At 43.6% G+C, this 27960-nt stretch overlaps 3 protein-coding genes and 1 long non-coding RNA gene across 6 annotated transcripts in view; all 4 read left to right on the top strand.

Moving 5' to 3' along the window:
- Positions 1–1994, top strand: part of LOC131930981 (uncharacterized) — an 11756-nt gene extending 9762 nt beyond the window's left edge. For all 3 annotated transcript variants that reach the window (XM_059287653.1, XM_059287652.1, XM_059287651.1), the window contains exon 7: positions 1463–1994. In XM_059287653.1, the coding sequence (XP_059143636.1) occupies positions 1463–1535 (73 nt within the window). In that variant the 3' untranslated portion in view covers positions 1536–1994. The remainder of the gene's footprint in view (positions 1–1462) is intronic.
- Positions 1995–5723: 3729 nt separating this feature from the next.
- On the top strand, positions 5724–8036 carry LOC131930974 (fibrinogen-like protein A). Its single transcript, XM_059287641.1, has 3 exons — positions 5724–5910; positions 7073–7174; positions 7289–8036. Exons 1-3 carry the CDS (start codon positions 5727–5729, stop codon positions 7957–7959), a joined length of 957 nt encoding a protein of 318 aa, XP_059143624.1. The 5' UTR covers positions 5724–5726; the 3' UTR covers positions 7960–8036.
- Positions 8037–15170: 7134 nt separating this feature from the next.
- LOC131930973 (uncharacterized) lies at positions 15171–18810 on the top strand. Its single transcript, XM_059287639.1, has 3 exons — positions 15171–15373; positions 17634–17829; positions 18777–18810. Exons 1-3 carry the CDS (start codon positions 15259–15261, stop codon positions 18808–18810), a joined length of 345 nt encoding a protein of 114 aa, XP_059143622.1. The 5' UTR covers positions 15171–15258.
- Positions 18811–18816: 6 nt separating this feature from the next.
- On the top strand, positions 18817–21149 carry LOC131930969 (uncharacterized). Its single transcript, XR_009384208.1, has 3 exons — positions 18817–18908; positions 19754–19972; positions 21041–21149. It is a non-coding gene; the product is annotated as an uncharacterized LOC131930969 (long non-coding RNA).
- The last annotated feature ends 6811 nt before the right edge of the window (positions 21150–27960 follow it).

The raw sequence follows: 27960 nt of genomic DNA, 5'->3' as shown, positions 1-27960 counted from the left end.
TGCCTGCAATTTCGCTCGGCCGTTTCGATCTAGACAGACTGACGACAGAGGAAGTGAGTTAAATAAAAGCTTGTAAAATGAAAACAATCCTACTTAAACCTAGCGATCCAGTGTTCCTCCAGACATCCATTCGAAGAAAATCTGCCCCCCCCCCCCCTCCACGATCGAGATGGAATTAATATAGAAAATATACACTTTTACCAGTGTCCGCCCGCTCGGAAAATTTAGAGAAAAAATCAGAAAGAGACAGTATAGAGGAAGTAGAGTTCATATATTTCTTGACATCGGAATATAAAGGGGAGATACCGCCAGCACTTTGCCCAGCCGCCTATAACTATCCCCTGACATGAGTTGTATCCTTCAGACTTGGAACCAGAATCGAACTCGACACTGTCGGGTTAGCAGCCTTGCGCTCAACCACATAAACCACACCGTACCAAGCGATCACATTAAGGAAATATTAGTTTTGTCCTAGTTTCCTGCAGCGACGGCCTCAGTAGCGTAGGCAAGGGGGGGGGGGGGGGTTAGGGGGGTTATAACCCCTCCAATGGACTACACCCTATATATATATATATATATATATATATATATATATATATATATATATATATATATATATATATATATATATATATATATATATATATATATATATATATATATATATATATATATATATATATATATATATATATATATATATATGACTTTATACATATTGAAAAATATTTGAACCCCTCCCATGACCAATTCCCGGCTACGCCACTGTACACACTTCAGCTGCTGTTCACGCATACAAAAAATGTACTAAGGTAGACCGACCAGCGAGGAATGTTGTAATCGATATGTGAACAATACTGTCTGACAGGCCAATCTTTTTGTTGTTGATCAGTTTTGTTTACACGGTGTATTGTCTAATTAACAAATATTGATTGGGCTGATATGTGGTAATCTAAGTACAGGATAGGGGAGGTGGGAGAGGGAAGGGTAGGTGGGTGAGGATATTGGACCGGGGGGGGGGGGTAGGGGAAATGGGGGAGGATAGGGAAGGGGGAGGGAGTATATTTAGCCTGGGGGATAAGGGAAGTGGGGAGGATAGGGGAGGGAGTATATTGGACCTGGGGGTAGGGGGGACATGCCATTTGGACCAGCGGGAGAGGATTGGGGTGGGGGTGGGGGTGGGGCCGGACAGGATAGACTAGGGGGATAGGAGAGAGGGGGGGGAGAGAATATTGAACCACGGGCGAGGGGGAGGGGTAGGGGAAGTGGGACAGGATATTGGACCGGGGGAAGAGGGAAGGGGAGGAAGAGAGTGGAGGAGTTGACTGGAGAAGGGAGGGGGTAAGAGGAGGGTACGAGATGAAGGATTATATAGGAGACGGTAATGTGGAAGTGGTGTAGTCTTATCTTTTTTGCTGCTTACACAGTTAAATACAAAAAAAAAACGATTTGCTTGTCTTAGGTTTGACCTGCCCGAAACTTTGACTGCAGCTTACGGTGGGTTTAAGGATCCATGTTCAAAGTTACCTCTCTAGATGCCAGCAGTCATCTAAGGAGCTGGTCAAATGTCCATTGTGAGGAGTCATCTAAGTAGCTGTTAAATGTCACGTAGCTGTTAGCTATCGTCCTCTTAGTAGCTGTTAAATGTCACGTAGCTGTTAGCTATCGTCCTCTTAGTAGCTGTTAAATGTCACGTAGCTGTTAGCTATCGTCCCCTTAGTAGCTGTTAAATGTCAAGTAGCTGTCAGTCAGCGTCATCTTAGTAGCTGTTCAATGTTATCTACCTTTAAGGAAGTTATGTATCTGACAGAGGCCATCTTGATTTGAGAATAAACAGGGCTAACAAAAATCTACCCGTGTTTTAGCAGTCAATGGCTCATCAATTTAGATCAAGATGTCTTCGCATATTTTAATTACGTGTCATGATTGTAAGTTAAAGTAAATTATCTGTTGGTGTCCAAAGTTTCAGAAAGGCTAAATAAAAGTGTCATAACTCATCATTTAGAGTTTGTTGCTCTCTGGAAATTATAGACAAGTATACGTGTGTATGCGTGTGTGTATGTATGTGTGTGTATGTGTATGGTTGTGTGTGTGTGTGTGTGTGGATTTAGCTGATCGTTTGGAAAAAAACAGTGGAAATTCTGTAGGTCTATAAAAAAATTAACGAACCTTTGCCTATTTATATTTGTCCATTTGTATTTGAGTGTAGTTGTGTAATAGGATATGTGAACAGTTCGTGTGCTAATGGTGGTATTAGGCGTGTGCTTGATTGTTAGTATGATTGTAAGTACGTTTGTGAGTTTTTGTAGGTTTGGTTGTGCATGTGTTTGAACGTGTATTTGTACGTGTGTTTTTATATATGTTCGTGTGTTTGTATGCGTGCTTGTAAATATGTGTGTACGGGTGTTTGTACGTATGTTTTTAGGTGTCTATGTGCGTGTGTTTGTACGTGTGTTTATTGTTTATGCGTGTGTTTGTACGTGTGTGTATTTCTGTTCGTGAAGCTAAGCGCTGGTGTGTTTATATTTGTGTATATGTGTACTTGTATTGTACTTAAATGTTTATGTGTGTTTATTTGTATTATCAGTTTACATCAATGTGTTTCTTCAAACCGGCACAATACCTATTCATACCGCGTGTATGTGCCTTTAAAACTAATCGTCTACTTAAAGCCACGCAAGATTAGTGAGTGTCTTTCTAGCCACTCACCATCCGGTCCGTACCCAGATCTTTATGATAGCCAAACCTCTCTCACAGACGTAAGAACTGACGGGAACAACAACCAGCTTTCTGTCGGAGTGAGACAAGTTTCATTTACTAATTCTCTAAAACTGTTTAATACTTTATAATTGGCTTTGGTATACGTTAGCGATCAATAATTGTTATTGTTGTTTTTTAAGATGTATACACTGCCTAAATAATTAAAACTTCATTACACATAATTTTACCTCGGATATTGGCCAGGGTATCCCGGCCAGTTCGCGAAGCGGCCGGCCTATGTAAGAAATACAGTGTAAATTATGCTCATTGAACATTAGCCGGCCAAGTTTGACAACCTAGTTAATAGACATAGTGCTAAATGTTCTCAAATGATAACAAATATTTTGTGTTCATACATTCAAACTGGTGCTAAAACATAGTCTTTTTATATATATCATTGTTTTGAAGAGATGAAATAAATGTAAGTTCAGCATTGATATTTGTGCATAAGATAAAGTAAAAACTACAGAAAAATCGACATTCGCTTGGTTTTAATTTTCACAAAAGTGTGGCTTCAGCACTTGAAACTCTTCAATTTTACGAAGTTTTTTTTTTTAGATATTTAACATACATTTAACAAGAATAACCTTACAATTGCAGGTTATTTAAATTCTATAAAAATGAAAAAAAAAGTTTTTCTAAACTAGTATTACTTTTACTTAAAAAAAAAATGTGGTTGTAGTTTATACGTGTTAATTGAGATCATGATCTAGGCACACGTTTTCTTACAATATATTTCGTACCGCGTTTTACACCTCACTAGTTGTGATAGCGTTTTGTAAAGTTGGTTTACTTTTGCCAGTCTGTCGCAGTTCAAGGGACGTAACTGAATGTTAAAGTTTAGTGAGTTTTTGTGTAGGCTACGTCATGCTTGTAAACTCGCAAATCTGCTTGTTTCTAATTTCCACAACTATTAACTTAATTACCTTAGTGCTGCGTAAATTGACACGTTAATATTTAGCTTCTCTACAAACATAATAGGGTCCATTCCTAGACCATCACGGCACCCTTTAATACAGGTCATCTGAACTAGACTAATGTCATATCAAGGCTTCTATTTTTAGAGCGGTAAACAAACATTAGTAAACATTTATTCCAGCCTCTAGAGTGCGGTCCCCTATCGAGGATTCAAACATTTTTACCTCCGCTTCAAGTACTTGCGCTAGCGCTGGAGTGTCTCGTCTTGAATAATTCAACTCGTGGCTGGAGATGAGAGATTAGTGCAAGATCTCTAATTGGTTTAAACCGACGTGTTTTTACCATACGCTGATCAGCTACGGTCATAACTAGACCGTGTTTTTACCACAAGTTGATCAGCTACGGTCGTAACTTGACCGTGTTTTCACCACAAGTTGATCAGCTACGGTCGTAACTTGACCGTGTTTTCACCACAAGTTGATCAGCTACGGTCGTAACTAGACCGACGTGTTTTTAACACAAGTTCATCAGCTACGGTCGTAAATAGACCGACGTGTTTTCACCACAAGATCAGCTACAGTCATAACTAGACCAACGTGTTTTTACCACAAGATCAGCTACGGTCGTAACTAGACCGACGTGTTTTTACCATACGCTGATCAGCTAATGTTGAAACTAGACCGACGTGTTTCACCACAAGTTGATCAGCAACTGTCGTAACTAGACCGACGTGTTTTTACCACAAGTTGATCAGCTACGGTCGTAACTAGACCTACGTGTTTTTACCACAAGATAAGCTACGGTCGTAAATAGACCGACGTGTTTTTACCACAAGATCAGCTACGGTCGTAACTAGAACGATGTGTTTTTACCACAAGATCAGCTACGGTCGTAACTAGACCGACGTGTTTTTACTACAAGATCAGCTACAGTCGTGACTAGACCGACGTGTTTTTACCACTAGATCAGTTACGGTCGTAACTAGACCGATGTGTTTTTACCACAAGATCAGCTACAGTAGTAACTAGACCGACGTTTTTTTACCACAAGTTGATCAGCTACGGTCGTAACTAGGGTTCAGGTATTGGATGTTTTTTGCTTTTGACCTCCGAGGCGAATGACTTCATCTTATTGTGACACAACTACATCGAATTTGTAGAGATCGTAGGACGGGATATTGACATCAGCTGTGGACATAATAGGTACCTGAAAGAAGTAGAACAGGACAGTGATCAACAGTGTAAAATATAATCTGAAACAGAGACTTATTAGGGGTTATACTTAAACGTGTCGGACAAAGAAAGAACCACTATCTGTAGGTAACAGATCTTTTAACTGCCAGGATTAGGACATCAACTATGACACCTACCTGTCCCATTTAGGACCTCTACCTATCTGTACTAGGACATAGTAGGACATTGAGCTATAAGAACGACAATGTTAACAGCAAGGATATTTTTCAAGTTTTGTTGGGTGCAGATGTTTGGTAAGTTCTTCCCCTTACTGTCTGTATTTATATCTATGTATGTCTTGCGGGTGACCGGAAAAATGAGCAACGGAAAACTGCGCACAAAAATTTGCGCAATGGCATTTTTGTTTTCTTGAATCTGCATTTATAGACATTAACAAATAGAGACTAAATCTACGATGTAGCATAAAAAAACATATCTCCACGAAATATGACAAATTAAAGTGTTTTAGTATAATTAGTTTATATTTGCGCTTTTTTCTTTTTGCGCATTTTTACATCGCGCAGTTTTCCGATTTCGCATCTTTCTGCGAACCGTCTATGTCTGTCTATGTATCTGTGTGTTTTGTCTTACTTTGAGGCTATGCTCGTTTCTGTCCCTTTCTGTGTGTCTATCACCTCATTCATCCTTCTGTCTGTCTGTGTATGTTTTTCTGATAGTCTGTTTTTCTGTATTTAATCTTAAAATTAGTAATTAGGACTGTAGGTGAGTGGGGGGGGGGGGGGGCGGGAATCCGACAACAATGTTTTTCTGGTTTATCTGATCAAATGCCTTTCTTACTATTTTCAAGGTTTAGTCATGGGTCAAAGGTCATCCATTAAAACCACCGCCTACAAGTCTATGAACACGGCCAAGGTCACCATGACGTCAGTGCTGGCGGAGAAGGTCGCAGTGAGTACACTGGCCTGCAGCAACTTCTGCTCGACCAACGGCACGTGCGGCAGCTACTCGTACAGTCCCTCGACCAAGACGTGCCAGCTTGGTGAGTAGTGTCCCCTGGATATAGCTGTGTGAGTAGTGTCCCTTGGGTTAAGCTGTGTGAGTTGTGTCCCCAACGTTAAGCTGTACCAAATCATTATAGTTATGTCCCATGTAATCGTTGTCGTGAACGATGTCTCTCTTTATTAAACCTAGCGTTTTCTAATATAGATGCGTTATCTCCCTTATATCTAAACTAGCCGTGTAACTTACCCTGTCCCCTTCACAAAATGTATCAAATTACCGGAGTTTTGACCCCTGTATACTTTTTCAAATGTAGGTGTGGGATCTACCTGTATCAAAGGCAGTTGTGTTACGTCCCCTGAATCTGAGTGTTTTAATTAAGGGAAGTAATGTCCCCAGCATTAAGTTTTTAAAAAAAATCTGTTTACTTTTGTCCCTTTTATCATATAAAGTGCCATAATTCAAGTATTTACGTATTCTCCCCCGTGTCAAGTTTTTCCGGTTCTAAATACACTGACAAGTTGACCACACACATTTGACACTGGGATGACCTTGAACATTATATGCAGGACAACAACCAAACGCCTGGGCAGCTAAACGAACTTCTGTTGTTCATTATCTTTTACAATTATCACTCACAGTTGTCATTATCTTTTTTCTCACTCACAGTTGTCATTATCTTTTTCCTCACTCACAGTTGCTGTCATCGTTTTCCTCACTCACAGTTGCTGTCATCGTTTTCCTCACTCACAGTTGCTGTCATCGTTTTCCTCACTCACAGTTGCTGTCATCGTTTTCCTCACTCACAGTTGCTGTCATCGTTTTCCTCACTCACAGTAGCTGTCATCGTTTTCCTCACTCACAGTTGCTGTCATCGTTTTCCTCACTCACAGTTGCTGTCATCGTTTTCCTCACTCACAGTTGCTGTCATCGTTTTCCTCACTCACAGTTGCTGTCATCGTTTTCCTCACTCACAGTTGCTGTCATCGTTTTCCTCACTCACAGTTGCTGTCATCGTTTTCCTCACTCACAGTTGCTGTCATCGTTTTCCTCACTCACAGTTGCTGTCATCGTTTTCCTCACTCACAGTTGCTGTCATCGTTTTCCTCACTCACAGATGCTGTCATCGTTTTCCTCACTCACAGTTGCTGTCATCGTTTTCCTCACCCACAGTTGCCATTATCTTTTTCCTTTAACCCTAGGGGCTTGTGTGACAAGGGCAACAACTCCTGCTGTTGGGGAAAAACGCGTGTACTCAAACGGAGTGGCGTGTACACAACCTTGCACTCCAGCTGTCAATCTAGGTATCGTGTTTTTATTTTAAACACCGAACAGGTATCGATACTCTGTCAATATTTCCGAATACCCGTATCGATAAATTTTAATTTAGTCGTAAAATTTTCTGTTTTTCTTACCAGGGTTTAACGTTACAGTCGGCAACAACCCAACCTACGACCCTAATAACATCGACATCTACTTCACCTGCCGTGACGTGGTCAGCACCAGTTCCAGACCTGTGGTCAAGCTGGCCTCTGGTCTCAAGGTCATGTGTGACACGGGCACGGACGGCGGGGGGTGGACGGTCATCCTCCGGCGCGTCAGCGGGACAGTGGATTTCTACCGCGGGTGGAACGATTACAAACGGGGTTTCGGCGATTACGGAATCGGCGAATTTTACCTGGGGAACGAGTTCATCAGCTGTATTTCAATCAACGAGAAACACGAGATGAGAATCGATTTCACCTACAACGGAGTCGATTACAACGCGACGTACGGAAATTTCAAACTGCTGGGCGAGGCGACGAATTACACGCTTCAGCTGAGCAACTACACGGGGAACGCCGGCGACATCTTGATCGAAGACGCCGACAACCAGATGTTCACGACCTACGACCGCGACTGCGACAGTGCCAGTATCAACTGTGCCGAGTTCTACCGCGGCGCCTGGTGGTACCGTTCCTGCTCTATGGGGCAGTTAACTGGGACCTGGAACAGCACACTCTACGGGAACGGGGTCAACTGGGACCCCACCACCGGCATGGACAGTTACATCAGCTGGGTCGAGATGAAAATACGACCTCTGGCGTGAAATCAAGGAACGTCAAGAACGATAACAACTCACATCTTTAGATATGTAGTATTTTTTTAGGTTACTTCCCTTTCGTTTCAAATTGCCGAAAACCTAAAAAAAATATTTCATTATTATATAATACGATAATTTATATCAACATGATTGTTTAGAAGTGAATCACAGTTTGCACTTTACCAAAAATATTTTTTCTGTATTTGTATTCCTTATGTATGTATTTTTAATAACATTATTATTGTTTTTTTTAAACTAGTATATTACAAGCATAACATCTAAAATTATGTATTCAACAGAGATGTTGTAGAGTATTGCTAGTAAATGTTGTAGGTCGGTGATGTTGTATAATGATGTTATCACGTGATGCTGTCATGTGATATAGTCACGTGGTGTTGTCATGTGATATAGTCACGTGATGCTGTCATGTGATATAGTCACGTGATGCTGTCATATGATATCCTCCAATGATTATGTTGATCTATACTGTTGTCTGGTGTAACGGATCAAGCCTTACGCTCCATGACGTAACATAATCTCGCTATGTAAGTTAGTCCTGGCCTTAAACCAACCCCACCCCCCATACTACCAAACCCTCCCCATACCACCAAACCCTCTCCATACCACCAAACCCTCCCCATACCACCAAACCCTCCCCATACCACCAAACCCTCCCCATACCACCAAACCCCGTCCATACCACCAAACCCTCCCCATACCACCAAACCCTCCCCATACCACCAAACCCTCCCCATACCACCAAACCCTCCCCATACCACCAAACCCTCCCCATACCACCAAACCCCGTCCATACCACCAAACCCTCCCCATACCACCAAACCCTCTCCATACCACCAAACCCTCCCCATACCACCAAACCCTCCCCATACCACCAAACCCTCCCCATACCACCAAACCCTCCCCATACCACCAAACCCTCCCCATACCACCAAACCCCGTCCATACCACCAAACCCTCCCCATACCACCAAACCCTCCCCATACCACCAAACCCTCCCCATACCACCAAACCCTCCCCATACCACCAAACCCTCCCCATACCACCAAACCCTCCCCATACCACCAAACCCTCCTCATATTACCAAACCCTCCTCATATTACCAAACCCTCCCAATACCACCAACCCCTCCCCATACCACCAAACCCTCCCCATACCACCAAACCCTCCCCATACCACCAAACCCTCCCCATACCACCAAACCCTCTCCATACCACCAACCCCCCCCCCCCCATCATACCACCAACCCCCCCCCCCCCCCCCCATCATACCACCAACCCGACCTAAAAGTCCTTACTCACCCTACAACATACAAAGTAAAAATCATCATTAACAATATGCTAGTTTAGAGATTTCTAGTGTAAAACTGGAAAGTTTGAAAGAACTTGTTGGTATAGAACATTTCGCACATTGCATGTCAGATTATCTTCTAATGTAACTGTAAATAACATCATTATTCTTTCACGGATATCATGGTTTATTATTTGTATATTACGTGTATTAATGCCCCTTTTGTGTGTAATTTTATTTAAATTTTAAAATTTGCTTGGTTTTTTAATTATATTTGATCATGTAGCAATGTAATAAAATAATAAATAATAATAAATGTGTAATTTTTGTTTTGTTTAGTTGATGATGTTGTAAAAATTATTTGTATATGTTCTTTATCCTTGTTTTTATGCTCCAATACTATTTAAAAGTTTTGTTTCGTAAATAAACCGCGGAAGTATTTCACATCAAATGTGTTTTTAATGCACCATACGGAACTAAACTGCTGCAGTTTGAAAATAAAGACCAACAAAAAAATTGAAACGAAAGAAAATTTCACCTGACAAAAGCGAATAAAAATTGTAGTTATGTATTCAGCTATACCTAATTACCGCTTACTTATCTTTTCCTCCTTCATAATTTTATCTCAGTGCGAAGGTAACGATGATTTTAACATTAGTAATGAGAATAATTTAACTTTTGGTTTTGTTAGTTGGGAAAACTAAGCTTATCTTAAGTTCTTAACTAATCCTAACATTGACACAAAACTACATTCAAAATTAATAACATATTCAGATATAATCTCTTCCCCCTGTTTGCGCCGTATCTCTAGACTTAACCATAAACATAACTTAATCTTACACTTTATAATACAGAAGTCTGTTTTACAAAGTAATCAAAAGTGCAAACAAAATTCTGTATTTGGCCTATGCCCTATACACTGTATTAAAAAGCCTATACTATATTGCAAACTGTACAAACAAAAGTCTGTATTGCAAAATGTATAAACAAAAGTCTGTATTGCAAAATGTAGAAACAAAAGTCTGTATTATACAATGGATAACAAAAGTCTAAATTACAGACTGTGTAAAACCCTGGCATGGACCCAGGTGCAAATTTCGCTGCAACTGTGACGTCACAAAATGCTACCGCGGGAGTACATGTGACCTTCACCCCAAACAATGCCACACCTCCTGGTTCGGATTCTACTGCAGCTACCGTAAGTTTTCTCTCACCTTTTTTTTACACTTTAAAAAAAAATCTATGATCTGTTGTGCCCACTGCCTAAATTGTAATTACTACCACAAATAACACAACGGAGCAGAGTAATAAACTAGTGGCGAGAGATCGTGCCCACTGCCCATATGTGCAACATCTCTCAGACCTATGCCTAATTATGTCTAAGCCCCCCCCCCCCACCCCCGAAAAATTTTACCGTCCCCCCGAACGAAATGAAATTTATATAATTTAAATAGAAAATATATGATTTTAACAGTGTCCGCCCCCCCCCTCCCGAAGAAAGTTTACCGCCCCCCCCCCCGAAAATTTCTATTGCCCCGGAGAAAAAAGTCTGGAAGAAACACTGGGGATGTAGCTACCCCATATGACCGTCCACATAAACTCTCGCCACAGGGGATGTGGCTACCCCATATGACCGTCCACATTAACTCTCGCCACAGGGGATGTGGCTACCCCATATGAACGTCCACATACTCTCGCCACAGGGGATGTAGCTACCCCATATGAACGTCCCACATACTCTCGCCACAGGGGATGTGGCTACCCCATATGACCGTCCACATTAACTCTCGCCACAGGGGATGTGGCTACCCCATATGAACGTCCACATACTCTCGCCACAGGGGATGTGGCTACCCCATATGTCCGTCCACATACTCTCGCCACAGGGGATGTGGCTACCCCATATGAACGTCCACATACTCTCGCCACAGGGGATGTGGCTACCCCATATGAACGTCCACATACTCTCGCCACAGGGGATGTGGCTAGTCCCCCATATGGACCGTCCACATTAACTCTCGCCACAGGGGATGTGGCTACCCCATATGACCGTCCACATAAACTCTCGCCACAGGGGATGTGTTTAGTCCCCCATATGAACGTCCACATACTCTCGCCACAGGGGATGTGGCTACCCCATATGACCGTCCACATAAACTCTCGCCACAGGGGATGTGGCTAGTCCCCCATATGACCGTCCACATACACTCTCGCCACAGGGGATGTGGCTACCCCATATGACCGTCCACATACTTTCGCCACAGGGGATGTGTTTAGTTCCCCATATGAACGTCCACATACTCTCGCCACAGGGGATGTGTTTAGTCCCCCATATGTCCGTCCACATACTCTCGCCACAGGGGATGTGGCTACCCCATATGAACGTCCACATACTCTCGCCACAGGGGATGTGGCTACCCCATATGTCCGTCCACATACTCTCGCCACAGGGGATGTGGCTACCCCATATGAACGTCCACATACTCTCGCCACAGGGGATGTGGCTACCCCATATGAACGTCCACATACTCTCGCCACAGGGGATGTGGCTAGTCCCCCCATATGACCGTCCACATTAACTCTCGCCACAGGGGATGTGGCTACCCCATATGACCGTCCACATAAACTCTCGCCACAGGGGATGTGTTTAGTCCCCCATATGAACGTCCACATACTCTCGCCACAGGGGATGTGGCTACCCCATATGACCGTCCACATAAACTCTCGCCACAGGGGATGTGGCTAGTCCCCCATATGACCGTCCACATACACTCTCGCCACAGGGGATGTGGCTACCCCCATATGACCGTCCACATACTTTCGCCACAGGGGATGTGTTTAGTTCCCCATATGAACGTCCACATACTCTCGCCACAGGGGATGTGTTTAGTCCCCCATATGTCCGTCCACATACTCTCGCCACAGGGGATGTGGCCAGAGTTTCTTCCAGGCATCTCTTCGGGGGGGGGGGGGGGGGCTTGGCCCCCCCCCCCCCCCCCCCCCGAAAATTTTTTACCGCCCCCCCGAACGAAATGAAATTTATATAATTTATATAGAAAATATATACTTTTAACAGTGTCCGCCCCCCCCGAAGAAAGTCTACCGCCCCCCCCCCCCGAAAATTTCAAGTGCCCCCCCGGAGAAAAAAGTCTGGAAGAAACACTGGATGTGGCTACCCCATATGACCGTCCCAAATTAACTCGCCACAGGGGATGTGGCTACCCCATATGACCGTCCAAATTAACTCGCCACAGGGGATGTGGCTAGTCCCCCATATGACCGTCCACATACTCTCGCCACAGGGGATGTGGCTAGTCCTCCATATGACCGTCCACATACTCTCGCCACAAGGGATGTGGCTAGTCCTCCATATGACCGTCCACATACTCTCGCCACAGGGGATGTGGCTAGTCCCCCATATGACCGTCCACATACTCTCGCCACAGGGGATGTGGCTAGTCCCCCATATGACCGTACACATACTCTCGCCACAGGGGATGTGGCTACCCCATATGACCGTCCACATAAACTCTCGCCACAGGGGATGTGGCTACCCCATATGACCGTCCACATACTCTCGCCACAGGGGATGTGGCTAGTCCCCCCATATGACCGTCACATACTCTCGCCACAGGGGATGTGGCTAGTCCCCCATATGACCGTACACATACTTTCGCCACAGGGGATGTGGCTAGTCCCCCATATGACCGTCCACATAAACTCTCGCCACAGGGGATGTGGCTACCATGGCAACCATCTCTGTGGCAAACTTGACGGACAATGACGTCAGAACCTGCAGCCCTCCTGTCGACTCGGTCACCGCCGAGTTCACCAGTGATATACACTTTACCTGGCTACGTCTGGTGATGAAAGGCAAAGGTGAGTGGTGACACAGGGGTGAGTGGTGACACAAAGGTGAGTGGTGACACAAAGGCGAATTGTTACAGAAAGGTGAGTGGTGACACAAAGGAGAGTGGTGACACAAGGCGAATTGTTACAGAAAGGTGAGTGGTGACACAAAGGTGAGTGGTGACACAAAGGAGAGTGGTGACACAAAGGAGAGTGGTGACACAAAGGTGAGTGGTGACACAAAGGTGAGTGGTGACACAAAGGCGAATTGTTACAGAAAGGTGAGTGGTGACACAAAGGTGAGTGGTGACACAAAGGTGAGTGGTGACACAAAGGTGAGTGGTGACGCGGAGGTGAGTGGTGACTCAAAGGTGAGTGGTGACACAAAGGTGAGTGGTGACACAAAGGTGAGTGGTGACACAAAGGTGAGTGGTGACTCAAAGGTGAGTGGTGACACAAAGGTGAGTGGTGACACAAAGGTGAGTGGTGACACAAAGGCGAGTTGTTACAGAAAGGTGAGTGGTGACACAAAGGAGAGTGGTGACACAAAGGAGAGTGGTGACACAAAGGAGAGTGGTGACACAAAGGTGAGTGGTGACACAAAGTTGAGTGGTGACACAAAAGTGAGTGGTGACACTGATGCGAGTGGTGACATGCAATTAAGTGGAAACAAAAATATGCGTTGACACTAAGTCAAGTGGTAACACAAAGGTAAGTGGTGACACAAAGGTGATTGGTGAAATCGAGTGGTACTTAAAGGCGTATGGTGACACGTTATACAAGCCAGTCGTCATCTATAACAAGGTTGAGTTGTCATTTTTTACCTAAGGTAGGCCTACAAGGTAAACAGTAAAAGTACATTTCGTCTTTCGTCACACATGGGATGATTAAGCGATTAAGCTTCACTGTAATCATAGACTCAGGGCTAGTTAACCTTAAATTTCAGTCATATTCCACTCAAATGTGACAGTTAAAACAACTATTGTAACCACTTTTCACGAAGGTATTTGTTCTGTGATTTTTTCCCCTAAAACACGAATCTATTTTTCATCATTCTATTGATATAGGCTCTAAAGGTCAGGGTCGTTCTATTGATATAGGCTCTAAAGGTCAAGGTGACCACAGCGTCAAGCTGGACGTCAAGGGCCCATCTAGCACGCTCTACTTCCCCTGCCCTCAGCTGAGTGTGATCCCCATCGACGACGTGACCTTCGACCTGGCCTGCACGTTGCCGAATTCGTTCACGTGATCAAGGTGTCTTGGACAGGAAACAGATCTGTGTGCACGCTCAACGTCAGTGGAGGTCAGGGGTTGTGTGTGTGGGGGGGGGGGGGGGTAGTTTGTGGTTAGGGTTTTTGTGTGTGTGGGGGGGGGGGGTAGAGGTTAACCGTGGTTAGGGGTTGTGTGATGTTGGGGATAACCTGTAGTTAAGGTTTGTTTGCTGGGGGTAGAAGGGATAACACAATTATTAGCCCGTGATTAGTTTTAATTTTGTTTGTAAGTGTCGAGGCTAGGTGTAACGTAGTTGAAACAGATTTAGTCGATGGGCTTCTTTCAGACATGTTTTTATGGGCGTAAGGGAGGGGAGGGGGATAGTTTAAAACCATTTGGGGGGAGGGGGTGACACTTAATATTGCTAATGGGTGAACACTTGTTAAACTATATATTTTATATATACTTTATTTTCTAATGATTCCGTGGGGGGGGGGGGGGGGGAAAATGGAAGGATGGTTGATAGAAAAAGTTGGTCGAGGTACAAAGACCCATAGGCGACTGGGCTAGACCTTTGTTTGATGTTGAGGGGTTGAGGGGGGGGGGGGGTACAGACCTTATCTGACTTGAGAGGGAGACCAAAATGTTTTTAGAAAAAGTTAGCAAGGTTATGTTTTTCAACAAATTAATAATGCCTAGTCATCGACAACAATGTAAAGCAAACGTATAACGCCATTCCCTACACAACTTACACCAAAGACACTCAGTACCACAGAGGACGGACACTTACATCTGACTCCCTCCCCCCCCCCCCCCCTCCACCACCAGGACGGAACCTGGCCCTAGCCCAGCGTGCCGAGATGTCGAGCCTCTTCACCTTACCACGGCATCACCAGTCGGGCCGACGCCGCCGTGGACGGCAGCCGACTGAATGAGATGATCGTCGTGTCGGACTGCGCCCACTCCGAGCCCGGGGATCCCCGGCCCAGCCTGGATGTTTATTTCTCTCGGCCCAGCCTCGTGCACGAGTACGTCATCTACAACAGGGCAGGTGACGTCATGTTTTAAAATAACTCAACTAACACTACTGGACTATAAAAACTACACTGAATCTATATCATCTATAGTTTAACCTTTTTTTAAAACCAGTTTTTAGATAAAAGCATTTTCCATTAAAAGGACGAAACAAATTTCTTAACTTTCCGTAAAAGAATCTTATCGATGACCCAGAGGGGTATCGACCCTTCCCGGCGCCCGGGGACAAACTTTCGATGTGCACCCCCCCTCCCTCAAACTTTTGATTTGCACCCCCCCTCAAACTTTCGATTACTTTTCCAACCCATTTTGGCGCCCCCTAAGGTCGGCGCTCGTAAACATATGTCCCCCCCTGCCCCCCCCCCATCGCTACGCCTCAATATACTCGACTGCACCATTTATTTTCATTCAATTAAGGGGAAATAATCAGATCATTTTCATTTTAAAGAAAACATTATTTGAGTTGCTTCCCTTTGAACATATAACCAAAGCATGTATAAGTTAGCGAATCTGGCTGTATTTATAGTCCCTATATTATATTCATCGATCCAATTTTGAACTGATTTAAACAAATAAAAATATGTAAAATTTATTTAAACAAAATATACTTACAACTAGCACAATAACAACTAAAATGTTACTATCTCATAAGTTTGGGTTAATTGATGCTAATTGTCAACGAAATATGGCAGTAGTCTTTTTATTTATTTTTAATTTTTTTTTGTAATATCTTCGTACTTTCGCGTCTTTATTATCTTAATCTGGACGAGTTAGGACTAGGTTTAGGGCGTGGGTATCGAAACCAGCATAACTGAAACTCGATACCACCCTGCCTGTCATAGCTAGATACCGTCCTGCCAGTCATCATAGAAACTCGATACCGTCCAGGTGGCATAGCTCGATACCACCCTGCCTCTCATAGCTCGATACCGCCCAGCTAGTCACAACTCGATACCGTCCTGTCTGTCATAGCTCGATACCGCCCTGCCTCTCATAGCTCGATACCGCACAGCTAGTCACAACTCGATACCGTCCTGCCTGTCATAGCTCGATACCGCCCTGCCTCTCATAGCTCGATACCGCACAGCTAGTCACAACTCGATACCGTCCTGCCTGTCATAGATCGATACCGCCCTGCCTCTCATAGCTCGATACCGCCCTGCCTCTCATAACTCGATACCGTCCTGCCTGTCATAGCTCGATACTGCCCTGCCTGTCATAACTCGATACCGCCCTGCCTGTCATAGCTCGATACTGCCCTGCCTGTCATAGCTCGATACCGCCCTGCCTCTCTTAGCTCGATACTGCCCTGCCTCTCATAGCTCGATACTGCCCTGCCTCTCATAACTCGATACCGTCCTGCCTGTCATAGCTCGATACTGCCCTGCCTGTCATAACTCGATACCGCCCTGCCTGTCATAGCTCGATACTGCCCTGCCTGTCATAGCTCGATACCGCCCTGCCTCTCTTAGCTCGATACCGCCCTGCCTCTCATAGCTCGATACCGCCCTGCCTGTCATAGCTCGATACCGCCCTGCCTCTCTTAGCTCGATACCGCCCTGCCTCTCTTAGCTCGATACCGCCCTGCCAGTCATAGCTCGATACCGCCCTGCCTCTCATAGCTCGATACCGCACAGCTAGTCACAACTCGATACCGTCCTGCCTGTCATAGCTCGATACCGCCCTGCCTCTCATAGCTCGATACCGCACAGCTAGTCACAACTCGATACCGTCCTGCCTGTCATAGATCGATACCGTCCTGCCTGTCATAGCTCGATACCGCCCTGCCTGTCATAGCTCGATACCGCCCGGCTAGTCACAACTCGATACTGCCCTGCCTGTCATAGCTCGATACCGCCCTGCCTCTCTTAGCTAGATACCGCCCTGCCTGTCATAGCTCGATACCGCCCTGCCTGTCATAGCTCGATACCGCCCTGCCTCTCTTAGCTTGATACCGCCCTGCCTCTCTTAGCTCGATACCGCCCTGCCAGTCATAGCTCGATACCGCCCTGCCTCTCATAGCTCGATACCGCACAGCCTCTCATAGCTCGATACCGCCCTGCCTCTCTTAGCTCGATACCGCCCTGCCAGTCATAGCTCGATACCGCCCTGCCTGTCATAGCTCGATACCGCCCTGCCTGTCATAGCTCGATACCGCCCGGCTAGTCACAACTCGATACCGCCCTGCCTGTCACCCTAGAGTTCATAACCTTCTGTGTTTACCTCACATGTTTGACCTCACATGTTTGACCTCACATGTTTGACCTCTACCCCAGGCGACCTGAACTACCAGATGATGGGGTTTAACCTGACGGTCTACGACCAGAGGTCAGAGCAGGTGCTCACCTACAGTGATCAGCTGACTCAGCCACTCAAGATCTACGTCATCAAAACACGTGTACAGGTGCCCGTGTCCAGGGTCAATCTCGTCATCAATGAGTACCCCACGCACGTGCACCAGAGGACTAAGATGTTGGTGGTGTGTGAGGTGGAGGCCTATGGGGGTGAGTGGGGGTGTGGGGGTGGTGTGTGGGGGTGGTGTGTGAGGTGGAGGCCTATGGGGGTTAGTGGGGGTGTGGGGGTGGTGTGTGGGGGTGGTGTGTGAGGTGGAGGCCTATGGGGGTGAGTGGGGGTGTGGGGGTGGTGTGTGGGGGTGGTGTGTGAGGTGGAGGCTTATGGGGGTGAGTAGGTGTGTGGGGGTGGTGTGTGGGGTGGAGTATTATGGGGGTGAGTGGGCGTGGGGGTGGTGTGTGAGGTGGAGGCTTATGGGGTGAGTGGCGGTGGGGATGGTGTGTGGGGGTGGGGGTGTTGTGTGGGGGTGGGGGTGGTGTGTGAGGTGGAGGCTTATGGGGGTGAGTGGGTGTGTGGGGGTGGTGTGTGAGGTGGAGGCTTATGGTGGTGAGTGGGTGTGAGGGTGGGGTGTGCGAGGGTGGTGTGTGAGGTGGAGGCTTATGGTGGTGAGTTGGTGTGGGGGTGTTGTGTGGGGGTGGTGTGTTGGGGTGGGAGTGGTGTGTGAGGTGGAGGCCAATGGGAGTGAGTGGGGGTGGAGTGGGGATGGTGTGTGAGGTGGAGGCCTACGGGGGTGAGTAGGTGTGGGGGTAGGGGTTTGGGGGGTGGGCTAAGATGTTGGTGGTGTTTGAGGTGGAGACTTTTTCTTGTTGACATTTTTTGTGTATCGTGAAAGAGGATAACTTTGTGTAAGCTCTTTGGACTGGAGTAACGTCGGAAACTTTACTTGCATTTTAGCAAATTAGGAACAGACTGACTTTATTGACATGTCATATTTTTAAAAATTCGAAAATTTATTGAAACAAGGCCTGACCCCACCTCCTTACCCCATCAGCCCATCACGCTAAATTTACCTTAATCTAGAAAAGTTTAGCTCCCTTTACCAGCGTTCCCTCCCTTTGATGCCCCAGATTGCAAGCCGCCCTTGTACGGTCTGGCCTGTAACGAGATCTGTAGCATCGGGTGCCAGGACCAGGCCTGCCACTTCAACGGTCACTGCTACCACTGTCCACCCGGTAGGACCGGCAGGTTCTGTGTTGAAGGTAGGTTTACGTCACTGGCTCTACAGACGTCATCAAAACCAGGGGTGGGGGGGGGGGTGGGGTAATTTTGTGTTGTTTTTTTTAAAAGTAAAAATACGAATATCGATTTACTGTATCAACTTTGGGAATACTTTTGCTTTCTTTTAAAAATGAAATACAATTTATCAATTTCATTATCAATTTTTGTTGCCGATAAAGCTGATGGTGTTAAATTTTTGGTCTGGTCGGAGTAAGGGTTAGGTTTAGGATTAAAATTTTAGTTAGGACCAAGGTTGGTGTTTAGGGTTAGGGCATTTTATAGAATCTAGACTTGAAAGAATACCGGACGTTTTTGATCAACCAACTAGTGTTTCGGCCCTTTGATTTTTTGCTAAATGTGAAAGTAACTATTTTTATTTGACCTAAATGTTGAAGTAACTATATCTATTTGACCTAAATGTGAAAGTAACTAGTTCTATTTGACCTTAATATGAAAGTAACTATTTCTATTCGACCTAAATGTTAAAGTAACTATTTCTATTCGACCTAAATGTGAAAGTAACTATTTCTATTCGACCTAAATGTTAAAGTAACTATACCTATTCGACCTAAATGTGAAAGTGTAACTATTTTTATTTGACCTAAATGTGACAGTAACTATTCCTATTTGACCGAAATGTGAAAGTACTATTTCTACTTGACCTAAATGTTAAAGTAACTATTTCTATTTGACCTAAATGTTAAAGTAACTATTTCTATTTGACCTAAATGTGAAAGTGTAACTATTTCTATTTGATCTAAATGTGAAAGTAACTATTTCTATTTGACCTAAATGTGAAAGTAACTATTTCAATTTGACCTTGCAGGTTTGAATAAACCGGAAACAGTTATAGACTACGGGGAGTTCAAGGTCAACAAGACGACCAAAAAAGTGGATGAGAAGACCGAGGACGATGACCTTGGCCCTGAGGGCGGTGTGCGCTGGACATTGATAGTGCTGTGTGTTGTGGTCATCGGTGTGTGTACTTTTTGTTTGTGCTGCAAGAAGAAGGACCGGGTCCGCATCCAGCCTTTTGTTGATGAAGGTTGGTGTGTGACTGATGTTTGTTGTATGATATATGACAGATGGTTGATGTATGATACATGACAGATGGTTGATGAAGGTTGGTGTGTGACTGATGTTTGTTGTATGATACATGACAGATGGTTGATGTATGATACATGACAGATGGTTGATGAAGGTTGGTGTGTGACTGATGTTGGGTGTGTGATACGTGACAGATGGTTGATGAAGGTTGGTGTGTGACTGCTGTTTGTTGTATGATACATGACAGATGTGTGATGAAGGTTGGTGTGTGGCTGATGTTTGTTGTATGATATATGACAGATGGTTGATGTATGATACATGACAGATGGTTGATGAAGGTTGGTGTGTGACTGATGTTTGTTGTATGATATATGACATGGTTGATGTATGATACATGACAGATGGTTGATGAAGGTTGGTGTGTGACTGATGCTGGGTGTATGATACATGACAGGTGGTTGATGACGGTTGGTGTGTGGCTGATGTTTGTTGTATGATACATGACAGATGGTTGATGTATACAGCATGACAGATGCGTGATGTATAATGTATGACAGATGTTTGAATGCTATTTTGTGCTGAGTAACAGATGTTTGATGTTTGTCAGCTGTTTGAAACATGTTGCACGACATATGGTTGATGTATGATACATGACATGTTAGATGTATGATGTATGAAAGATGTTTAATGTTTGAACCATGACAGATGCTTTATTTATAATGCATGACTGGTGCTTGTTGAATATGACTTATGCTTTGTGTATAATCAATGACAGATGTTTTGCGAATGAAATATGACATAACTGGTGTATAACGAATTAGTTAGATTGCTCAAGCACCCATTTCTATCAAGAGGTAGCTCTAAATTGTACCATTTCTAGTCAGAGTTAGCACTGACTGATATTAAGTATGTAATTTTTAAACTTAAGTTATGATTTTTAGTCTTACCAATAACTATAATTTAAACAATTTTTTTTCCATCATATATTTTTAAAACCCAATAAAAATATCAGTTAAAATGTAAGTGCACTAAAACGTTTCGTTAGTTTGAAATGTTATTGTTTCAGAAAATGATCCCCGGCCCCCCGAGTCACTAAAGGACAGATAGTGACTACAAATACAACACGATACTGTAGTGGCGTAACTAGGTGGTGTGTTGGGGTGCCGTTCCCCCCGGCTGACATTTTTATAATAAAAAAACCGTTACATGTACACTTGCGTAGTTCTTTTGTATTGATGTTTTGTTCGGAAAGCGTTTTTGAGGAAAATAAAACACATAAATTATATATTCTTCAGTGTTTATAAATCCTTTAGTTGTTTTTTTTTGTTGAAAAGTTAATTTTATAAATAAAATCTCGCTTCGCTTTTCTTATTGTTTTTTTCCCAAGGTATACATTACCATTTTAAATTACTCGCTAATTGAGAAGAAAAAAAAAACAACCTAGAGACTGTTTTATCTTCTTAAAGTGTGGCCGACATCAGACGACGATCTTGGACATGATGACGTAACACAAACAACGGCATGGTGCAGCCCGAGGTTGTAGGTCATGTGCAGCTTAGTGCTAAGTGCACATTACGCACCGATCAGGTAGGGCTGTTTTAGCAATCGGTTAACTTGTTGGGTGAAGATATCACACTTTAGACCAGGGGTCTCCAAACTTTTCAGTCCGAGGGCCGCATTAACTATCAAATTTCAGTTCGGGGGCCAGTTTATTCCAGGCATGTTCCTCAGCCATCACCAACAAATATTTATTCCGTGGACAAAAAGATCTCCGCGGGCCGGATGAGAGGACCTCGCGGGCCGCATCCGGCCCGCGGGCCGTAGTTTGGAGACCCCTGCTTTAGACGAACCATCAACACTGATGCACCATGCAGCACCAATGTAATACATTCATCACGAACGGCAACTCTCAGCAAAATTTAAACAACACTGTTTCAAAACTAGTATCTGCAGTATTCATAAATTATAATTATGTTACTTAAAGGATATTATATCCAGAGTGTGTGTTTACTAGCGATGTTCCTAAGTTTATCCAAAGGTATGTTCTTTCTGTCTATCCATTAGATTCGATAGATTGTGGATCCACGGTAAAATAAAACTATCCATATCTGAAAAAATATATTCAAAATTAAAGCAACAACTATTTAATGACCTCCTTAACTTGCAAAATTTCTCATTTCCCTTTTATATTCTAACTCTATGCCATTGTGTACTATAAGTACGTAATAATGTAATATTATTTCTTTATTATAAATTTTTTAACGCTATATTACTGCCACTACTATGTCTTTGCTACTCAATTTCTTTTTTTATTAAAATGTTATTATGTTATTAAAGAAACCGGCCAATATTAAAGAAGGCTTCCGTGCCTACTGTTATTGTTACCGTTATTGAACAAATAAATGAATAAATAAAAAAAAAATATATAGAAATATATTGTTTAGACAAATCTAACACAAAGATAATCTACCGGATCGCTAAAAACTGAATGACGGAATATCAAATCCCCAGGGTGTCAAGAGGGATGGTTTGGCCCGGAGTGTCGGTTCGTGTGTCGGTGCTGGGGACAGATGGGGTGTGACAACGTCACGGGGGCGTGTGACGTCACGGACGGGAGATGTCTGGACGGCTGGTTCACAGACAACTGCCAATACAGTAGGTCTTTATTTAGAAACTTCTGTTGACAACTGCCAATACAGTAGGTCTTTATTTAGAAACTTCTGTTGACAACTGCCAATTCAGTAGGTCTTTATTTAGAAACTTCTGTTGACAACTTCCAGTACAGTAGGTCTTTATCTAGAAACTTCTGTTGACAACTGCCAATACAGTAGGTCTTTAGCTTGAAACTTGACAACTGCCAATACAGTAGGTCTTTATCTAGAAACTTCTGTTGACAACTGCCAATACAGTAGGTCTTTAGCTTGAAACTTCTGTTGACAACTGCCAGTACAGTAGGTCTTTATTTAGAAACTTCTGTTGACAACTTCCAGTACAGTAGGTCTTTATCTAGAAACTTCTGTTGACAACTGCCAATACAGTAGGTCTTTAGCTTGAAACTTGACAACTGCCAATACAGTAGGTCTTTAGCTTGAAACTTCTGTGGACAATTGCCAGTACAGTAGGTCTTTGATCTAGAAACTTCTGTTGACAACTGCCAATACAGTAGGTCTTTAGCTTGAAACTTCTGTTGACAACTGCCAGTACAGTAGGTCTTTATTTAGAAACTTCTGTTGACAACTTCCAGTACAGTAGGTCTTTATCTAGAAACTTCTGTTGACAACTGCCAATACAGTAGGTCTTTAGCTTGAAACTTGACAACTGCCAATACAGTAGGTCTTTAGCTTGAAACTTCTGTTGACAATTGCCAGTACAGTAGGTCTTTGATCTAGAAACTTCTATTGACAACTGCCAATACAGTAGGTCTTTATCTAGAAACTTCTGTTGACAACTGCCAATACAGTAGGTCTTTTAGAAACTTCTGTTGACAACTGCCAATACAGTAGGTCTTTTAGAAACTTCTGTTGACAACTGCCAATACAGTAGGTCTTTATCTAGAAACTTCTGTTGACAACTGCCAATACAGTAGGTCTTTTAGAAACTTCTGGTGACAACTGCCAATACAGTAGGTCTTTTAGAAACTTCTGTTGACAACTGCCAATACAGTAGGTCTTTAGCTTGAAACTTCTGTTCACAACTGCCAATACAGTAGGTCTTTATCTAGAAACTTCTGTTGACAACTGCCAATACAGTAGGTCTTTATCTAGAAACTTCTGTTGACAACTGCCAATACAGTAGGTCTTTAGCTTGAAACTTCTGTTGACAATTGCCAGTACAGTAGGTCTTTTAGAAACTTCTGTTGACAACTGCCAATACAGTAGGTCTTTAGCTTGAAACTTCTGTTGACAACTGCCAATACAGTAGGTCTTTAGCTTGAAACTTCTGTTGACAACTGCCAATACAGTAGGTCTTTAGCTTGAAACTTCTGTTCACAACTGCCAATACAGTAGGTCTTTAGCTTGAAACTTCTGTTGACAACTGCCAGTACAGTAGGTCTTTATCTAGAAACTTCTGTTGACAACTGCCAGTACAGTAGGTCTTTATCTAGAAACTTCTGTTGACAACTGCCAATACAGTAGGTCTTTAGCTTGAAACTTCTGTTGACAACTGCCAGTACAGTAGGTCTTTATCTAGAAACTTCTGTTGACAACTGCCAATACAGTAGGTCTTTTAGAAACTTCTGTTGACAACTGCCAATACAGTAGGTCTTTTAGAAACTTCTGTTGACAACTGCCAATACAGTAGGTCTTTAGCTTGAAACTTCTGTTCACAACTGCCAATACAGTAGGTCTTTATCTAGAAACTTCTGTTGACAACTGCCAATACAGCAGGTCTTTAGCTTGAAACTTCTGTTGACAATTGCCAGTACAGTAGGTCTTTTAGAAACTTCTGTTGACAACTGCCAATACAGTAGGTCTTTAGCTTGAAACTTCTGTTCACAACTGCCAATACAGTAGGTCTTTAGCTTGAAACTTCTGTTGACAACTGCCAATACAGTAGGTCTTTAGCTTGAAACTTCTGTTCACAACTGCCAATACAGTAGGTCTTTAGCTTGAAACTTCTGTTGACAACTGCCAATACAGTTGGTCTTTATCTAGAAACTTCTGTTGACACAGTAGGTCTTTATCTAGAAACTTCTGTTGACAACTGCCAATACAGTAGGTCTTTAGCTTGAAACTTCTGTTGTATAGAAATCAAACTCAGATCTCATAGGTTTTGTTAATTTTTCTGCGAGAAACAGGAAAAAATCTATAACTAGTTAATTCGTTGATAAAAGCTAGTAAATAGAATATCCCTACATTTAGCTAGATCACGTTGACTGATGACGTCACATTTACCTAGAGTTGTGTTAGATCACATTGACTGATGACGTCACATTTACCTAGAGTTGTGTTAGATCACATAGGCTGATGACGTCACATTTACCTAGAGTTGTGTTAGATCACATTGACTGATGACGTCACATTTACCTAGAGTTGTGTTAGATCACATTGACTGATGACGTCACATTTACGTACAGTTGTGTTAGATCACATAGGCTGATGACGTCACATTTACCTAGAGTTGTGTTAGATCACATTGACTGATGACGTCACATTTACCTAGAGTTGTGTTAGATCACATAGGCTGATGACGTCACATTTAGCTAGAGTTGTGTTAGATCACATGGACTGATGACGTCACATTTAGCTAGAGTTGTGTTAGATCACGTTGACTGATGACGTCACATTTAGCTAGAGTTGTGTTAGATCACATGGGCTGATGACGTCACATTTAGCTAGAGTTGTGTTAGATCACGTGAACTGATGACGTCACATTTAGCTAGAGTTGTGTTAGATCACGTGGACTGATGACGTCACATTTAGCTAGAGTTGTGTTAGATCACATGAACTGATGACGTCACTTTTCCTGACTCTGCCAGAGGACGTGGTGCCAGAGGCGTCCACCGATGTGGCTGAAGTGGCCGACTATGATGACGCCACGTGCACGCATCCAACGGTCAGGAAAGTGACCTTCACCTTCCAAAGGCTTGTCAAGTTTACCTGGGTGCGGTTCGTCATCAAAGAGGAAGGTGTGTGTGTGTATGAGTGTGTGTGTGTGTGTGTGTTTATGTGTGTGACTGAGAGTGCATGTGTGTGTGTGTGAGACTGAGAGTGTATGTGTGTGTGTGAGACTGAGAGTGCATGTGTGTGTGTGTGTGAGATTGAGAGTGTATGTGTGTGTGTGACTGAAAATGTATGTGTGTGTGACTGAGAATGTATGTGTGTGTGTGTGTAACTGAGAGTGGATGTGTGTCTGTAAGTCTGTGTGTCCGTGCGCGTGTATGCTGTTTGTGTGTATGTGGTTTTTTTGGTGCGTGTATGTGTGCATCTTGTGCTTGTGTCTGTGCGCATTTTGTGTGTGTGCGTGTATGTCGTTTATCTGACTGATCGTGCATGTGTGTGTAAGTGTACGTGTGTTTATAGTCTATTTTTAGCGTACACGTGCATGAGCAAATGTGTGCAGAAGATAAGACTTCCTGGTACTACTTCATGAGAGTGGAGGGGGGGGGGACCAATCGGGATCTGATTGGCGGTTTATGAGTCAATTCTAGAAGCGGTAGTTACAGAACGTTCTCAGATTATCATTACAACAAGCATTATGCTGAAAACCGCTCAAAGTCTTGGATCTGAATACATTAATTAATACATGCCGACGAAGACGTTGGGTCGACATGTCTATTGTGACTGTCCTGTCATTAATTTGTGAAAAAACTAACACTACCTCTTTAATTACTAAATAATGAGAGCGTTCTCGACATTTTGGTAAGGGAAGTCCCAACATTTTTACGTGCGGCTGCGGCAACTGAATGGCACCAATGTTCCCTGTGACGACATGAGGCTGTTGGTAGTGGACGATCACGTGGTTGATGTCGTCTGCAAGTCACGTGGTGTGGTGCAGGTGGTGGAGGTTTACTGGTACGGCCTGAAGTCTGTCTGTACCATCTACATAAGTGGAGGTACGTCTGATGTCTGTCTGTACGATCTACATAAGTGGAGGTATGTCTGATGTCTGTCTGTACGATCTACATAAGTGGAGGTATGTTTGATGTCTGTCTGTACGATCTACATAAGTGGAGGTATGTTTGATGTCTGTCTGTACGATCTACATAAGTGGAGGTATGTCTGAAGTCTGTCTGTACCATCTACATAAGTGGAGGTACGTCTGATGTCTGTCTGTACGATCTACATAAGTGGAGGTATGTTTGATGTCTGTCTGTACGATCTACATAAGTGGAGGTATGTTTGATGTCTGTCTGTACGATCTACATAAGTGGAGGTATGTCTGAAGTCTGTCTGTACCATCTACATAAGTGGAGGTACGTCTGATGTCTGTCTGTACGATCTACATAAGTGGAGGTATGTTTGATGTCTGTCTGTACGATCTACATAAGTGGAGGTATGTTTGATGTCTGTCTGTACGATCTACATAAGTGGAGGTATGTTTGATGTCTGTCTGTATGATCTACATAAGTGGAGGTATGTCTGAAGTCTGTCTGCACCATCTACATAAGTGGAGGTACGTATGAAGTCTGTATTTACCACCGTCTTCACGTCTTATTTAACCCACCTGCATCCTCTTTTCCGAATGTTTTGAATATAAATATAAATATATATATATATATATATATATATATATATATATATATATATATATATATATATATATATATATATACATATATATATATGTGTGTGTGTGTTTATATGTATCACACACCTACAATATATATAATATATCATGTATACAATACACACATATGTAACCCGGCAGGACGCAATGTGGCTATCCAACAAACCACCAACCAGACGAGCACCAGACCTTTCAGAAACTTCAACAAAACTTCTGCTAATGCCGTGGACGGTGCTAGAGATGTGTGCACCCTAACCGACGTGCACGACCGCAGCCCGTCATGGTCGATTGAGTACAGGTACCCCAAGCTGCTTCAGGAGCTAGTCCTACACAACAGTGGTGAGTGGTGAGTGGTGAGTGGTGAGTGGTGTTTGGTGAGTGGTGAGTGGTGAGTGGTGAGTGGTGAGTGGTGAGTGGTGAGTGGTGAGTGGTGAGTGGTGAGTGGTGAGTGGTGAGTGGTGAGTGGTGAGTGGTGAGTGGTGAGTGGTGAGTGGTGAGTGGTGAGTGGTGTTTGGTGAGTGGTGAGTGGTGTTTGGTGAGTGGTGAGTGGTGAGTGGTGAGTGGTGAGTGGTGAGTCGTGAGTGGTGAGTGGTGAGTGGTGTTTGGTGAGTGGTGAGTGGTGAGTGGTGAGTGGTGAGTCGTGAGTGGTGAGTGGTGAGTGGTGTTTGGTGAGTGGTGAGTGGTGAGTGGTGAGTGGTGAGTGGTGAGGCCCTACTGCTGTGTTGTTTAATTACGCCATTAGTTTTATCAGTAATA

The sequence above is a fragment of the Physella acuta genome, unplaced genomic scaffold (assembly GCF_028476545.2).
Source record: "Physella acuta isolate Inbredline_101_S28 unplaced genomic scaffold, ASM2847654v3 ptg001871l, whole genome shotgun sequence".
Taxonomy (NCBI): Eukaryota; Metazoa; Mollusca; class Gastropoda; family Physidae; genus Physella; species Physella acuta.
Note: the sequence above shows the minus strand (reverse complement) of the source record. Positions and strands in the feature narration are given on the sequence as shown.